This window comes from Pseudorca crassidens, chromosome 9 (genome assembly GCF_039906515.1).
Source record: "Pseudorca crassidens isolate mPseCra1 chromosome 9, mPseCra1.hap1, whole genome shotgun sequence".
Lineage (NCBI taxonomy): Eukaryota > Metazoa > Chordata > Mammalia > Artiodactyla > Delphinidae > Pseudorca > Pseudorca crassidens.
Window position 1 is genome coordinate 69554315 of NC_090304.1, and position 16126 is coordinate 69570440.

General features: G+C 42.6%; 1 protein-coding gene across 1 annotated transcript in view; it reads left to right on the forward strand.

Annotated features, from left to right (window-relative positions):
• The first annotated feature begins 2198 nt into the window (after nucleotides 1-2198).
• The window catches only part of FAT3 (FAT atypical cadherin 3), a 158828-nt gene continuing 144900 nt past the window's right edge, over nucleotides 2199-16126 (forward strand). Inside the window, exons 1-3 of the mRNA XM_067751685.1 lie at nucleotides 2199-2309; nucleotides 8193-8507; nucleotides 10833-11043. Of these exons, the coding sequence (XP_067607786.1) occupies nucleotides 2199-2309; nucleotides 8193-8507; nucleotides 10833-11043 (637 nt within the window). The remainder of the gene's footprint in view (nucleotides 2310-8192; nucleotides 8508-10832; nucleotides 11044-16126) is intronic.

Consider the following 16126-nt stretch of genomic DNA (forward strand, 5'->3'; position numbering starts at 1 on the left):
GTTATCTTAAGCCACCTAATTTGGGGTTACTCAGCAGTAGATACCTGGGACAATGTGGGAGAGGAATTTGAGTTTTTCTGTAGAGTTACAAAGAGTAAAAGTAGTCTATAGGAAGCTACAGTCACTCTAGGCTAAGAATAGGTAGATAGAAACAGGTTCAATAAGAAGAAGAACTTTGGGAAGATTGAACCTATCAAACAACAAGTGGACTGCTTCATAAGGGATTAGTTCTTCTTATTGAAAATATCTAAATTAAGGCCAGATGATTGCAGGTCGGGAACATTGCAGAGGATTTGGGGCATGGGGGAGGGGTGAATTTGATAGGAATCCATGCTCGCTGGTTGGTTGGTTGGTTGGTTGGTTGATGTCCCAATTTGCCTAGAAAAGAGTTTTGTACCAAGAAGGCACTGGATGAATATTTTATTAATTCATTTAACAAATATTTATTGAATGCTTATTACATCCACTGTTGTAGATGCTCAGGAAATATCTGTGAACAAAAGAGATGAAAATCCATGCATATACGGAGCTCATATTCTTAAAGAGGGAGACATGCAATAAACAAGCTTATATGTGAAGTGTATGTAATATATCAGATGATATAAAGTGTCAAAGGCAAATATAAAGTGGAGCGGGGGGGAGATATGTAATTCCTGAAGAGAGGTTTATCATTTTAAATATAGGGGAATTCCCTGGCAGTCCAGTGGTTAGTGGCCTGGAAATAGCCATTTTTGGTAAATTAAGGGCTGAAGAGAATGACAGAATTGAACTCTTCATCTTAGAAACATTGAATATATTCTCAGACACTCTTGTAATCACTGGGGACAAGGCAGTGGACGAAACACAAGGTCTCGGCTCTCAGGCAGTTTATGTACTTATATTCTACTACATGGAGAGGTAAAACTAAAATAAATACATCAGGCAGTTTCAATGATTGAGAAACATGGCCTTCCAACAGCTGCCATAACTCCAGAATTCTCAACGTTCACGCATTTTTGGTCCTATAAAGCTCTTGCATCTTCCATGGATAGACTTAACAACAGGTTCCTCTTTGGAATTTTGTCATCATAACGCATTGGGCCATGCTGATTGCCTTCTGGCTCTGCCTGGTATTCACAGACAACAAGGGTATCATAGAAAATTGAAACGGGCTGTGCTGTCCTTTCAGGGGTACTGTGTTATTTCTGGTTCCTTTTGTTAGCTGTAAATAACTAAAGAAATTAATCTTTCAGAACTTTGATTAATTGCCAAGCCACTGGCTATTGATCAATGATGAGAACAGAAAATCTAGGTTAGGGTAGCAGAGTGAGAGGACACATGGATAGTTTCTAAACAATGGCTAATTCCTTGCATCATTAATGAAAAATGATGCAGAGGAGGAGATAACGGGGATTCATCTCAGTTTGGCTTAGGTCTCCAGTGCTATTCCTCCTTCCATATAGGCTAATTCCACGTGATGGGCTGAGGTCTAGGGCAGCATGAAGTGTGAAGTCTGAGGAGCTGACGGAATTGCCAACAATTAATATTCCAGGTACCAACATGGCTGGAGACATGAGTGGGTCTAGAGGAATGATAACAGACCTTAAGACTTTGAGTTAGTTCAGTTCAGCAAACGTTTATCAAGAGTACACTAGTTTCCAGGAAAGAGATGAGGAAAACAAGGTTCCTACCTTCGAGTGGCTCACAGTGTCCTGAAGGAGCCAACACACAAATAGATCATTTGAGTAAACTGTAGACAAGTGTCCACAGTGGCAAGCACAGTTTTGGAAGTAGCTAGAAATCGTTATGAGTAATCATGGGATCGGCAATGTCCTCAGTGACGCAAGATGGGTATGAACCCCAGAGTGCACAGTTAAAATTGTGCCTACCTCTACCTGACCCCCATTCAGAGAATCATAAAGCACTTGGGAGATCTTACGTTATCAGTCTCTTCATTTCCTACAGGTAAAGAAGCAGAGACCCTTCACTGTCTGAATGTTCTCTCCATTTATTATCATAGGGAAGAGTTTGGGGTAGATTAATTCTCAGTTTCACTCAACAACATGTATTTGGCACTTAGAACTGTCCCAGGTGTCAGAACAGAGCAAGGAATGAGATGGTCCCTGACCTCAAGTTGCTCATGGTCTGGAAGGATTGAGCGCAGACCAACAAGCAAACAGACACATAAATTGTAAGATGATAATTAGCATCCTGGAACTATGCACATAGTGGAGTGGGAACAAGGTGAGGGCGTCCACAGCAGTCTGCAGGAAGCAGGAATGGCTTCGCAGAAGGAGTGTTTGAATTCAAGCTTCTGGAATGAGTCAGGCGTATTCCCAAAACAAAGTCTTCTATGTAAACAAACAGTTATGCAGAGGAATGGAGGTGTAAGAGCATGGCATACTCAGGACCCCCCAGGCTCACCGTGTAGCTGAGCATGGAGGGTGGAAAGGGGCAGGTAGCACATGTTGAGAATCAAGGCAGGCCAGATCCTCAGCCTCAAGGAGCCCCTGAAAAAATGCTGTGCAGGTCAGTGACATGATCAGATTTTTGAGGAAGAAATAACGCCTTACAACAAAGGTGAAGGCTAGAGGCAGGGAGACCAGGAGGCCCCTGTGGGAGTCCAAGCAAGATGCAAATGAGGCCTGTCCCAGGGCAGTATGGCAGAAGAGATTGGCGTGAGGGGTGCACGTGAGAGATGCCTGCTGGCCTTCACATTTGCTCAGATGGGGATAGTTAGAACAGGGACACTAGATGGATGTCCAGGATTCTGGTGCAGACCAGTGTGTGAGTGAATGTGGGGGGGTGGTCATCACTGAGACGACACAAATGGAAAAAGGAGGAGGTTTGAGGATAATGATTTGTCTGTGACTTTTGGGGGGTTGGGGTGCATGTGAGAGGTCCACAGAGAATATTCCTGGGAAATAGTTGAACGCATTGGCTTGGAGGTAGGGAACGTGGTTTAGACACAAGAGTGCATATCGGGGAATGATCAGCAAACAGGTGGTAGTTAAAGCCTTGGGTAAGGAAATGGAGGCGTTATGGGTGGAGAGGCAGCTTGGGGTGACTTCATAAAGGGCCTTGAATGATCTACGAAGGCTTTACAAGGTGAGACAGCTTTGGCTAAAGATCTTGTCCAAATAGGACCTGAGTTAGAGTCTAATTTATTAAATAAGTAAACATGGAGCACGGCTTGACACAAAGGTGAGAGCAGTGAACAAAAAGGCAAAATCTGTTTTTGCCCTTATGCAGCCTATCAGCTTGGTGGAGAACCATGTATTTAATTAATTTCCACAACCGTAAGTGTTGCAAAAGAAAACTATAGGGTGAATTAAGAGTACATAATTCAGGAGGTGGAGAGAGTGGGGGGCCGTCACTTGGTCTATGAGGTCAAGGAGGCGTCTCTGAGGAAATGGCATTTCAGCTAGATCCAAAGGATGAGTAGGCAAGATCCAGTGAAGGGAGGGGGAGAGGACGGCATGTGCAAATGCCCTGAGATGGAAGACACTGTGTTGGAGCACCTGAAGGATGCCCACGTGGCCTGAGGGAGCATGAGAGCTGGTACCCAGGGTGAGGCGGTGATGTAGGTGTGCCTGCTTCCCATCTCATGCACGGAGGCTGCTTCATGAGCCTCTGCAGCTGCCACCCTTCCCTGCCTATAAGCAGATACCTCGAGGACCTGGGTTTTTAAATCCAGGTCAACCCTGAAAGGAAGCACCTTTATAGCAGCAGAATCCTCAGGTGAGCAGTGAACTGCAGCCAGGAGGGCCTCTCTGTTCCTTGGCAGCCACCTGGCCCTGAGGCAGCCCCAGGGCTCCACCTCGGAGCCCACTGCAGGGAGTTTGTTGACAAGCAATGAGGAGGTGATTTTGTGCACGGTAAAGACAGCGAGAGTTGTCTGGATTTGGAAAAGGAGCCGTTCAAGCAGTAAAGAGAGGCAGAGGAGTTGAGCAGCCAAGAAATCAACATGTTTTGGTCAACACAGCTCACCTGGGAGTATAACATTTTAGTTCAGCAGCAGCAGTAAAACATGCCTCTCCAGAAATTACCATGTCCAAGAATTAGCTCAAGAGTCAAAATCCAGCCTTGGCACCTAATGGCCTGACGTGTTTCTTTTGTAAAACATAACAAACCAATTGGGAAAATAACCTTGGAAGGAAACTAGATGGATTTTTCTTTTTTTTACACAGAAGGTTCTTATTAGTTATCTATTTCATACATATTAGTGTATATATGTTAATCCCAATCTCCCAGTTCATCCCCCCCACACACACACTTTCCCCCCTTGCTGTCCATGCATTTGTTCTCTACATCTTTGTCTCTATTTCTGCCCTAAAAACCGGTTCATCTGTACCATTTTTCTAGATTCCACATATATGCGTTAATATGCGATATTTGTTTTTCTCTTTCTGACTTACTTCACTCTGTATGACAGTCTGGGTCCATCCACGTCTCTACAAATGACCCAGTTTCATTCCTTTTTATGGTTGAGTAATGTTCCATTTTATTTATGTACCACATCTTCTTTATCCATTTGTCTGTCGATGGACACGTAGGTTGCTTCCATGACCTGGCTATTGTAAATAGTGCTGAAATGAACACTGGGGTGCATGTGTCTTTTTTTTTTTTTTTTTCCTGTACACAGGCCTCTCACTGTCGTGGCCTCTCCCATTGCGGAGCACAGGCTCCGGACGCACAGGCTCAGTGGCCATGGCTCACGGGCCCAGCCGCTCTGCGGCATGTGGAATCTTACCGGACCGGGACACGAACCCGTGTCCCCTGCATCAGCAGGCAGACTCTCAACCACTGTGCCACCAGGGAAGCACGCATGTGTCTTTTTGAACTATGGTTTTCTCAGGGTATATGCCCAGTAGTGGGATTGCTGGTTCATATGATAATTCTATTTTTAGTTTTTTAAGGAACCTCCATACTGTTCTCCATAGTGGCTGTATCAATTTACATTCCCACCAACAGTGCAAGAGGGTTCCCTTTTCTCCACACCCTCTCCAGCATTTGTTGTTTGTAGATTTTCTTATGATGCCCATTCTAACCCATGTGAGGTGATACCTCATGGTAGTTTTGATTTGCATTTCTCTAATAATTAGTGATGTTGAGCAGCTTTTCATGTGCTTCTTGGCCATCTGTATGTCTTCTTTGGAGAAATGTCTATTTAGGTCTTCTGCCCATTTTTTGATTGGGTTGTTTGTTTTTTAATATTGAGCTACATGAGCTGTTTATATATTTTGGAGATTAATCCTTTGTCCGTTGATTTGTTTGCAAATATTTTCTCCCATTCTGAGGGTTTTCTTTACATCTCATTTATAGTTTCCTTTGCTGTGCAAAAGCTTTTAAGTTTCATTAGGTCCCATTTGTTTATTTTTGTTTTTATTTCCATTACTATATGAGGTGGGTCAAAAAAGGTCTTGCTGTGATTTATGTCAAAGAGTGTTCTTCCTATGTTTTCCTCTAAGAGTTCTGTAGTGTCCAGTCTTACGTTTAGTCTTTAATCCATTTTGAGTTTAGTTTTGTATATGGTGTTAGGGAGTGTTATAATTTCATTCTTTTACATGTAGCTGTCCAGTTTTCCCAGCACTACTTATTGAAGAGACTGTCTTCTCTCCACTGTGTATCCTTGCCTCCTTTGTCATAGATTAGTTGACCATAGGTGTGTGGGTTTATCTCTGGGCTTTCTCTCCTGTTCCATTGATCTATATTTCTGTTTTTTGTGCCAGTATCATATTGTCTTGATTACTGTAGCTTTGTAGTATAGTCTAAAGTCAGGGAGTCTGATTCCTCCAGCTCTGTTTTTTTTCCCCTCAAGATTGTTTTGGCTATTCGGGGTCTTTTGTGTCTCCATACACATTTTAAGACTTTTTGTTCTAGTTCTGTAAAAAATGCCATTGGTAATTTGATAGGGATTGCACTGAATCTGTAGATTGCTTTGGGTGGTGTAGTCATTTTCACAATATTGATTCTTCTAATCCAAGAACATGGTTTATCTCTCCATCTGTTTGTGTCATCTTTGATTTCTTTCATCAGTGTCTTATAGTTTTCTGAGTACAGGTCTTTTACCTCCTTAGGTAGGTTTATTCCTAGGTATTTAATTCTTTTTGTTGAAGTGGTGAATGGGATTGTTTCCTTAATTTCTTTTTCTGATCTTTCGTTGTTAGTGTATAGGAATGCAAGAGATTTCTGTGCATTAATTTTGTATCCTGCGGCTTTACCAAATTCATTGATTACCTCTAGTAGTTTTCTGGTGGCATCTTTAGGATTCTCTATGTATAGTATCAGGTCATCTGCAGACAGTGACAGTTTTACTTCTTTTCCAATTTGTGTTCCTTTTATTTCTTTTTCTTCTCTGATTGCCATGGTTAAGACTTCCAAAACTATGTTGAATAATAGTGGCGAGAGTGGACATCCTTGTCTTGTTCCTGATCTTAGAGACAATGCTTTCAGTTTTTCACCATTGAGAATGATGTTTGCTTTGAGTTTGTCGTATGTGGCCTTTATTATGTTGAGGTAGGTTCCCTCTACGCCCACTTTCTGGAGAGTTTTTATCATAAATCGGTGTTGAATTTTGTCAAAAGCTTTTTCTGCATCTATTGAGATGATCGTATGGTTTTTATTCTTCAATTTGTTAATATGGTGTAGCACATTGATTGATTTGCGTATATTGAAGAATCCTTGCATCCCTGGGATAAATCCCACTTGATCATGGTGTATGATCCTTTAATGTGTTGTTGGATTCTGTTTGCTAGTATTTTGTTGAGCATTTTTGCATCTATATTCATCAGTGAGATTGGTCTGTAATTTTATTTTTTTGTTGTATCTTTGTCTGGTTTTGGTATCAGAGTGATGGATTTTTAAAAGAAAGCAAGAACTCCTATGAAAATTCATCTGAAGTCTATTAAATCCATTCTCCTAAGCTGCTTGTAAAAGAAACCTAACTAGATTGCAGTTCCATTTTGTAAAAAGCCATAAATTTGTTTTTCCACATTTTGGGCCATTTTTTCCCCTCATTTTTCCTGTCAGGTTGCTTCATTAGGTGGAAAACTGGATGACCAGAGGCTGTAATTTACTGTTGTTTTTCTCCTATTGATGCTGAGTGCATCTTTATGTTCCTTCCAGCCTCCAAATATGTATTTTGAGGTAATAAGCTGTCTTATTCAAGGTAATGATTTAAAGATTGAGTAGAGGTTCCTCTAGGTTTTGTGGTTAAACGCAATATCAAGAATTGCTAAAAGTTCAATACCTGACTTTAGGCTTAATAACAATGAGACCTCAAGCCTCTGTTTTCTCACCTGCAAAATGCGAGTAAACAAAACTGCCCCACTTACTGAGGAGAGTGTTTTTGGAAAATGAATGAGATAGTACATGGAAGAGTGCTTATATGGCCCCATCTGCATATTAAGTATTAATATGATAATAATTATCATCACTATGACCAAGAAGAAGATTATTCACACTAAGACTCAAAGACATTTTACATCTACCATGCAAATTCCTTATCTACATATTCTTCTTTTCTCTCTTCTGTCAATTTTCACAGACACGCATAAGAATAGCATCTCAGATATGGAAAGGGGTTGGCCATCCCCCCCACTTCCCACAGAGGAAAAAAATTATTTTGTGACTGTTAAAAACATATTTTAACTGTCAAAGGTGCTTACAACCAGCCATCAAAATTGTGAAGTATACATCAGAGTTTTCCTTTTGTTCGGCGACAATGTAAAAATCACAAATTTTACAGGAAGATGGAAAAGAAAGAAAGGAACATGAATACTGAAGGAATTCGAATGCTGATAGCAGTTCCCAGGAATTAGATGAAATACCCATGGGTTAACCTATAATAAAGGTTATATTGTTTTTTGTGCCTGTTGAGGGGAGCATATTTTAAGTCTACTACAGCTATATAACCTGACACATTTCATAAAGTCAATCCTATTTCTTCTCCCTCTCCGCTCCACACCACAATAAGAGCCTTGCCTCCTTCCTGCCCTTTCAGCAATGATTTCCATGACTGGATTTAGGGCCTTCCCTGCTTTTATGGATGAACTATGAAGAGTTATGCATTTGACATGAGCTACAGGAATAAGAGAAGTTGAGATACCCTAAGGCACAGAATAGACCTTTCATGGGGTGGCAGGGGAAAGAGTGGCGAAAAACGTTTTTCTCTTTTCTAATTGTAAAATGCTTTCTCTTTCAAAACTCAGGTAACTGTGACAGATGGTGGTTTCTCTCCAAAACAGTCAACCATTTGGGTGGTGGTTCAGGTTTTGGATGAAAATGACAACAAGCCCCAGTTCCCAGAGAAGGTCTACCAGATCAAGCTGCCAGAACGTGACCGGAAGAAGAGAGGAGAACCCATTTATAGGGCTTTTGCATTTGATAGAGATGAGGGCCCCAACGCAGAAATTTCCTACAGTATCGTGGATGGGAATGATGATGGAAAGTTCTTCATTGACCCTAAGACTGGCATGGTTTCTTCCAGAAAGCAATTTACAGCAGGGAGTTATGACATTCTAACGGTAAGATTTTTCTGAACCTCAATAACATTAATGCGGGGGAGGAAGTTATTTTCTTAGTCATGTATATTTTTTAAGCAAAAAATCTCTGGGGTAAAAAGTGCAGCCACACAACAGTGGAAGGCTACTTTCTGTTTCAGTGATATTCTTAGTGAGGCCATTTCCTTTGCTTGTGTCCTATCAGCCAAACTCCCTATTCCCAGTACACAGCCTGCTCCATCATTTACTCAATTACACTTCCTGTGGCCCCAGATCACTTCAAGGTACTGAGCATAGATGTAAACTGAGGGGAGGGGAATAGCAGAGTGACATAACCTTTCCACCACTCATTATGTCCTGAAAATCTCCCAAAGAAAACAACTCTTGTAATTGTTGACAATGGGTTAGAACATGAATTTAGCTGTATAAATTGTGAGACACAAATCATAGCTAGGCTCATTCTGTAAAAAGTGAAGAAACTTAAGTAAAAAATGACTAAATTTTTCATTGTTAGAAAATTAAAAATAAAAACAAACATGAGCACCATCTCAAATAGAGGCTTAAACTCCCATACCTAAGGTGCCAGCCTGCACTCCCCATCCCTAACCACTTTAGACTTGTAATGCCTATGCCCAAAGGGGGACTGCTCAGCCTCACAGGTGATGGGCACTTCCCAGGGTCTCAACAACTGTCAAGAGTTAGCACCATCTTCCATCCTTCTCTTAGTCTTCAGCCTTGTCCACTGTGAATGGTCAAGCCTTTATTATTTTAAAGGATAGTCAGAGTGCATTTATTTATCTTTGTTACTCCTATGGTCTGGACTTGGATTCCTTTCCCTGCTCAGTAATGTATCCAGAAGAGTGGGCAGAGAAAAGAAAATAACAATAATAATAAAAAACAGCCCTGTTTCTACCATTAGCAGCTCTCATGTAATATGTGCTGTTGCAGTTGTGTGAGACTTGCCGATGGGAATCTTTGAGGACTGGATGGATTGCAGTGGATACTGTTGGTACCCTGTCCAGATCCCCATTATCAGGCTGGTGCGGACATCCCCCAACTGTTGTGAGTGTTGGCTGCTAAGGACTCACAGCTGCCCCCTTCTCCAGAGGGTCATCCTTGGCTGAACTTTTTGGCCCAAGAGGTTCCACACTCCTACCCCAGCCCAGCAGCCCACAGCCGATAACTACTAACTGACACCAGATATAAAAGTCCAACCTCCTTGCCTCCAGGTGGATCCAACACTTTGATACAATTATTCAGCGCTCCCTTTGGGATCAGGCTGAAGTTAGACTTCAACTGAGACCACACCCTTGCTTAGCATCTTCCCCGTCCATCCTGCTTTCTTCACTCCCTTTCTCCTGAGAACACTTCCTCCTGAAACCATTTGTACACAAATCCCTATCTCAGACTCTGCTCCTAGGAAACCCTACCTAAGACATCTACCTTCAAGCGTCCTTCATCTCACAGGAATTTTCTGGGGCAGAGTGTTCATCCATGAACATAGCATTAGGGAGCTATGAGTTGTCACTGTTTTTAAAGGCTATAGCTATTAGCTCTGCACCTAAAAATGTTTTTATTGATGTAATATTTTTTAATCCATTTTTTATTTTGATTTTTAAATTTCTGTCATTGATGTCTGCTTGTCGGACTTAACTTCATTCCCCCCCACCCCACCCAACACACACATTTAAATCCAGGACACCACAGCTGTTAACCCTGCATATCTGAGCAAGGAAACATGCTTTACTCAGTCCTTATATCAGACCATAAAGAAGAGTCATTAACACCCTCTTCCTTACCCCACTGGCTAGAGGAGCCCATGTTTCCACCAAGAGAGGTCTCTTTCACCTCTTCAGAGTTAGCGTAACTGAAGGGCCTCTGAGACGAATTTTGCAAGGCTGATGCCTTTCCCACGCCCCCTCCCATTATCCTCCTGGAATCCTATGTGACAATTCTATGTGTCTATGTGATGCACTTTGTTCCCTTTCCAACACTACCACCAGAGGTATAAGGAATCAAATTAGCTCTTGCTACTCATGTAACTATCATTCGTGTCCGTAAAACACTAAAATTTGTAAGTGCACCATTTATTTTTCAAGTTTTCCACATCTGCAAGCTTGGCAGTGATTCAAATCACCTTCTGGCAAATGTGGTGTGGGCCCCCTACGTGACCAAGTTGTTTTCCCCAATTCCTGAGCCCATTCTCTCCAGATCTCCATTGTCTTCTTCCCCTTGCTGGCCCTGTGATAAGGAAGGACTCTCAGCCCAACAACATATGAGTGACAGATCGAGACTTCCACCAGGATCTGGGCTCTAAGACAGTTTTCTGTTCTCTCCGTGTGTGAGTAGATAAAGGCAGTGGACAATGGGCGCCCTCAGAAGTCCTCCACGGCCCGCCTCCACATTGAATGGATTAAGAAACCACCTCCTTCACCTGTACCGTTGACCTTCGATGAGCCATTTTATAACTTTACAGTCATGGAAAGCGATAGAGTCACCGAGATTGTAGGGGTGGTGTCTGTGCAGCCAGCTAACACCCCCCTGTGGTTTGACATCGTTGGTAAGTTCGAGTCCTCCAGAGCAGTACTGGGCAATGTAATCATTGACTGTTCAGAGCAACTAACAAAACAAACAAACAAAAAACACAACGATTAGCACTAAGATTAAAAGATATATAGTGCTGGAATGCAAAAGAGCCAGTAAAATGAATAATCGACCTGTGCTTTCATTCTGACTCTGTAGCTAAGCTGAACAGAAAGTGCTCTCTGGCTGGATTTTCCATAGTACGTTATTTACTGCAATCTTAATGTCTTTCTGTGTGTCATTTAAATTCTATTGTCGCACTTGGCTAATCTCATTTCTAAATGTATTGATGGTACTGGACTTGCTGTCCTTCATTTCTCTCTTTTTCTTCACCTTTTTCTGCATTCTGTTCTTTTTTTTTTTCTGCTCCCGACTGCCCTGCTTCAAGGTGGCAAGCATGCTCGAGAGATGTTCTATATTCTACAGACAGCTTGTGGGCAGAACTGTTCAACAGAAGGTACCCTTAGTGCAAACACATTTGCTAAAATACAGCTATCCAATCTGCCTTTTACGGGTTTTTTTTTTTAAGCAAATTAAATTACATCTTTCATAACTGCCTGTGACAGGCTGAAGTGCAGCCCACAAATTTCATACATGCCTCTAACAGCTATTGCATTACTCGTATCCAGTGACTCCTTTGTTTGAGGTTTGATGGGTTTGGATTTGGGGCAGGGGTGGGAGGTTGTTTTGATTTCTTAAAAAAATTTTTTGTTCTTTGGTTTTGAGGTATGTGGGCTTTTTTTTGTTTTGTTTTGATCTTTTTGTAGGTTGGTTTAACTGGGCCTTTTCCAATTGAAAATTAAATTCAAGTAGATCCCAACCCCTCGGTTTTGCAGCAGGAGTGCCATTCGTAGACCAGAAGGCCCCACCAGGAGAGTCCCTGGCTGCTGTCCACAATAGGAAGAGCAGGAAATGCAGCCTAGATACATAGCCAGGGAGAGCTTCCCGTGAGAACCGAATACAGAAAGCAGATGGATGCAGGCAGGATAGACCTTGGAAACCAACCTTTAAATTCCTTGAAAGAAAGCAAGCAAGCACGCAAGGCTACAAAAAGAGAGGGCAAAACAGCACCACTGCCCTCCACAACCAGGCAGCGAGAGGCAGTGGAGAGGAAATAAGTGCTGAGGGCCAGGAAACAAAACGAGGGGAGAGAGCGTGCGTCAGCCCTGGATCTGACACTGCGTCGAGCTGGAGCTGACTTCCCACGGTTCTCCGTGGAAGGCAGCGAATCTAGAGAGCTGGTCTGGGGGAATCATTTCCTTCCACATGTCACTGCTTGGATAGGATGGGTAGGAACCTGCCTCTCTTCCCAGGAATGGCTGGGTCTGGGGAAAGCATTTAGAACATTCCACATCTGTTTCAATGAAGCACAGAAAAAGAACGCCCCATGGCCCCCAATCAAACTTCAGTAGAGGGTCCTCTGAACTCCCCAAAAGAAAGGACTTGTTTTCTGCCTATTTCATTTTATGGAATGCCAGTAGAACATCTGTGTTTTACTTAATGGGCATTAATCACACCATCCCTGTACATGACCATCCTCATTCCCAAGCTTTCAACTCCGTCTTCATTTCCACTTAACGCATTTGAAATGGAACCTCTTCTGATCCATTAAAGATGTCTCCGCTTCTGTATCTTCTCAGTCATTTTCAGGTCATTAAGTTATTATCCAGTGCAGTGTCTTCTTTCTTTGTGAAACAGAGGGTCACACCTATGCATCGTCTGGTTGTCTGTGCTGTCACCTTTGGTGATTCCTTCAGAACCACCCTCAGTCAGTCACAGAAGATGCATCTCAGTCTCAATGTGTCCCTGGTGCAATCATGACTTCTTTTAAATAACTTGAGGAAGAGTACAGTGGAAAGCCAACAGGCTGCAGGGCTCCTGCCATGCTGTCCTGAGATGTGAGAGGAGTTGCCCTCTGCCATCAGCCACCATTTCATCTCCCTCCTCCCCTGACGCTCCAGTTTGCAAGCACCTCTACAGCCTGACAGCACTGCTTCTCTCCCTGTGTGATGCATGCATGCAACCTCCTGACGTGCAGCACATCCCACCCACCCCAGGATGCCCTTGTTTGCACTTCTTGTCAGAAATCTTGCAAGCACAGCTTTTGCTGATGCTCAGTCTGACCAACCACCTGATCCCAGTTATCCAGTCACTTTTGCAATTCCTCAGCATCCCTGCATGTGTGTGTATGGTGTGTATAGGTAAGCATGCCTAGTGGTGCTACATGTAACCTTACTTGCATGAATTCCATGCCAGAATTATTAGTGCTAGTGTACATTTTCATTTGTGTTTATCTTAGCTTCAATGTTAACCCTTAAGGTCAAGGTCTTTTCCTCCTGATTCCTTCCTTCTGCCAATGCTTCTTTTGTTGTCCATCCACGGTGAGTGGAATAAACAATGGTGACCGATGGAGATGCCCCAGGCAGCCCATGTGTTAACATTACTGATGCCTCCTGAGACCCATCCAGAGTCAGTGTGACCTTCCACTGTATTCCCAGCCTGAGCAACACAGCACCTTTGACCAAATGAGGACTGGTCCAAGAAGAGACAGGCAGTTGACAAATGAAAGTCCTCACTGGAAGGAGTCCCTTTAGGCTGCTTCAAATCCATATCCAGGAATCATGATCAAAAACATGGCATCCGTTTTCATGTTTCTCCATCTGTATTCCTAAATCTATACTCTTTTTATAGAATCCTCTCAGTTTTAGTACACAAGTACTTCTCTTAATGAAGACCTACTGGGTTGTTCCTCTAGTGTAGATACTTCCATCACAGATTTCACTGTATATCTCGTAACATCTAGTCAAGCTTCTCCTGAAAATTGAACTTACTGGGCCAGATGCTCAAACAGAACATGATTTTATTTCCATCCCCGCATCCAGCCAACATATTAAAATGTCAACTCTTTATTTCACGGCAAAACTACAAACTTTTCCCCGGGTGCTGGCTGCACTCAGAATGGATATGGTCCTCCTTCCAGAAAATCCCCCTCCTGAAAATCCTTTCTGATCTAAGACAGTCATATTTTTTTCAACCTGCTGACAACACCTTTCCCCTTCTCTAAAAACCTATTGTTTCCTTTATCATATTCAGATGTTTCATTCTTACTTTCAAGCTTTCTTGCTTGTTTATCCTTGGCCACTGAAACTCTCTGCTGTCTCTTCCCTTCCTCCTTACCTAAACATCTTCCCTGGCCAGGCTAACATAGAGGAGAGAGAGGGAAAGTGATTCTCAGTACTTAAGAAACATAGCAGTGTACTGTAGCTGGATAGACACCTATACAGACACTTATGGTTACAGACAATACCACCTCCCGGCCTAACAGTTATAGCTTACAAATACTATAACTAATGAATTCTCATTAAATCAGCAGAAATAGTGTTCCAGCATGCCTTTTCCCCTGAGAGTATTGTCTCCTCATTTCCATCTTTCGAAATCTGCCCGAATCTTGTTTAACTGCATTTCTTTTCCTCCCACCGTGATATGAATTCACAAAAACCATGTCGAGAGCAAGATTTCGTTCCCAAGTCCAGACCCCGCCAACAAGGACCTGCCAGATACTTTCTTGTGCCTCCAAAGACACCACTGCTTACAATGTTACGGAGCTGGACTCTCCTCAGCTTCCAGAAACAGAAGCCCACTTGTAACCGAGTTAAGAAAGCTATAATTAAAAGGAAACATTATAAAGTTCAGCTGTTCTGTGGTTAAACAGCCCATTGCACAGCATGTTCCTTCCCTGTGTTAAAAGGGAAAGAAAATGAAGGGAACAAAACTAACCCACAATCCTTTGTGGCTTTATCACATATCTTCACACTTCTCGGGAGACTATGATTTCAACTCAGCAGCATCTTGATTTACATACTCTCTAATGTGCATGCAATCTGGTCCCTGTATCCTTATCCCACGGGCAAATATTTGTATTGTAAAGATCACCCTTATTACACACTTGAAACCATTCCTCTTTACCTCCAGTTTGATGGGGGAGGCTACCACCCACTTTTCTAGCTTTTCCCCTGACTTAGACTAGAAAAACTGTTTTCCTTGTAGACAGTAAGCACTTAAAATATCTCTGTTCATTTGCCTCACCCAATATGTAGAGGAGAGAAAGGCTGTTCTTTGAAAATAATCCTCTGATGGTACAAGGGAACACATGGGTCCAGCTCTAGCAGAAATACATTTCTGTGTTGCAGGTTCAGAAGCACTGCCTGGGCCCTTAGTTTGTCATAGGTTCCTGCGGAATTTGGGTTCTTGACTGCTTCTGTCTCATAAGCTTATACCTGTCCTTAGACAACCTTGTCCCTAATGGAGCCATCCCTTAATAGGGTTCCATCAAATAGGCAAGGTAAAGTCTTTGATGGTACCCTGACTAGCACTTCATCTCTCTGGGTCTTCTCTAACCTCATGGCCAGATTTCTTTATCACAAAACTCCCCCACACCCCTCCCAAGTGAAGCCATGTCTGTGTCCCATTTTTAATACAGCTCTTCCTCCATCACGATGACGCTTGCTCAGAGTCATCAGTTGACATCATTTCTTCTAATTGGATCCCGAACATGCCTCTCTTTTCTCCATAGCAACAATGTGGTCCATAGGAACACACCTGAAGAGACTTTAGGAAAATAATAAAAAGCCTAAAACAGCTTCGGATATTATCGTTTGTAAGAAAATGAATTTCAAACCAGATTCTAGACATGATTTTCCTTCCTACCACTGTTTCCCACCTCCAGCCTGCATCTCCTGCCTTCCATGTAAATATCCGTTTTAGCCCCGTGCTGTGCTTGCTTCATTCCAAGGCAGAAAATTATTCATGATCAAGCCATAGAAATGGTGTTTAGCATTTTTCCTTAAGTTAGGTGTACATGCTGAACTTGAATGAACAGCTTGCGAACAACTCCTGTAATTCATTGAGATTCAGCGGCTCAGTGTTTTGGAAGCTTCTCCCATAGCTCGTCTCCCCCGGTGACTACTAGATTTTGGTTGGTATTTTTACCATCGCACGTAGAGTGGATTGGAATCATAGCTAGGGGAGAGGCCCGGAAGCTTCTCTAAAGGGAAAGCTGT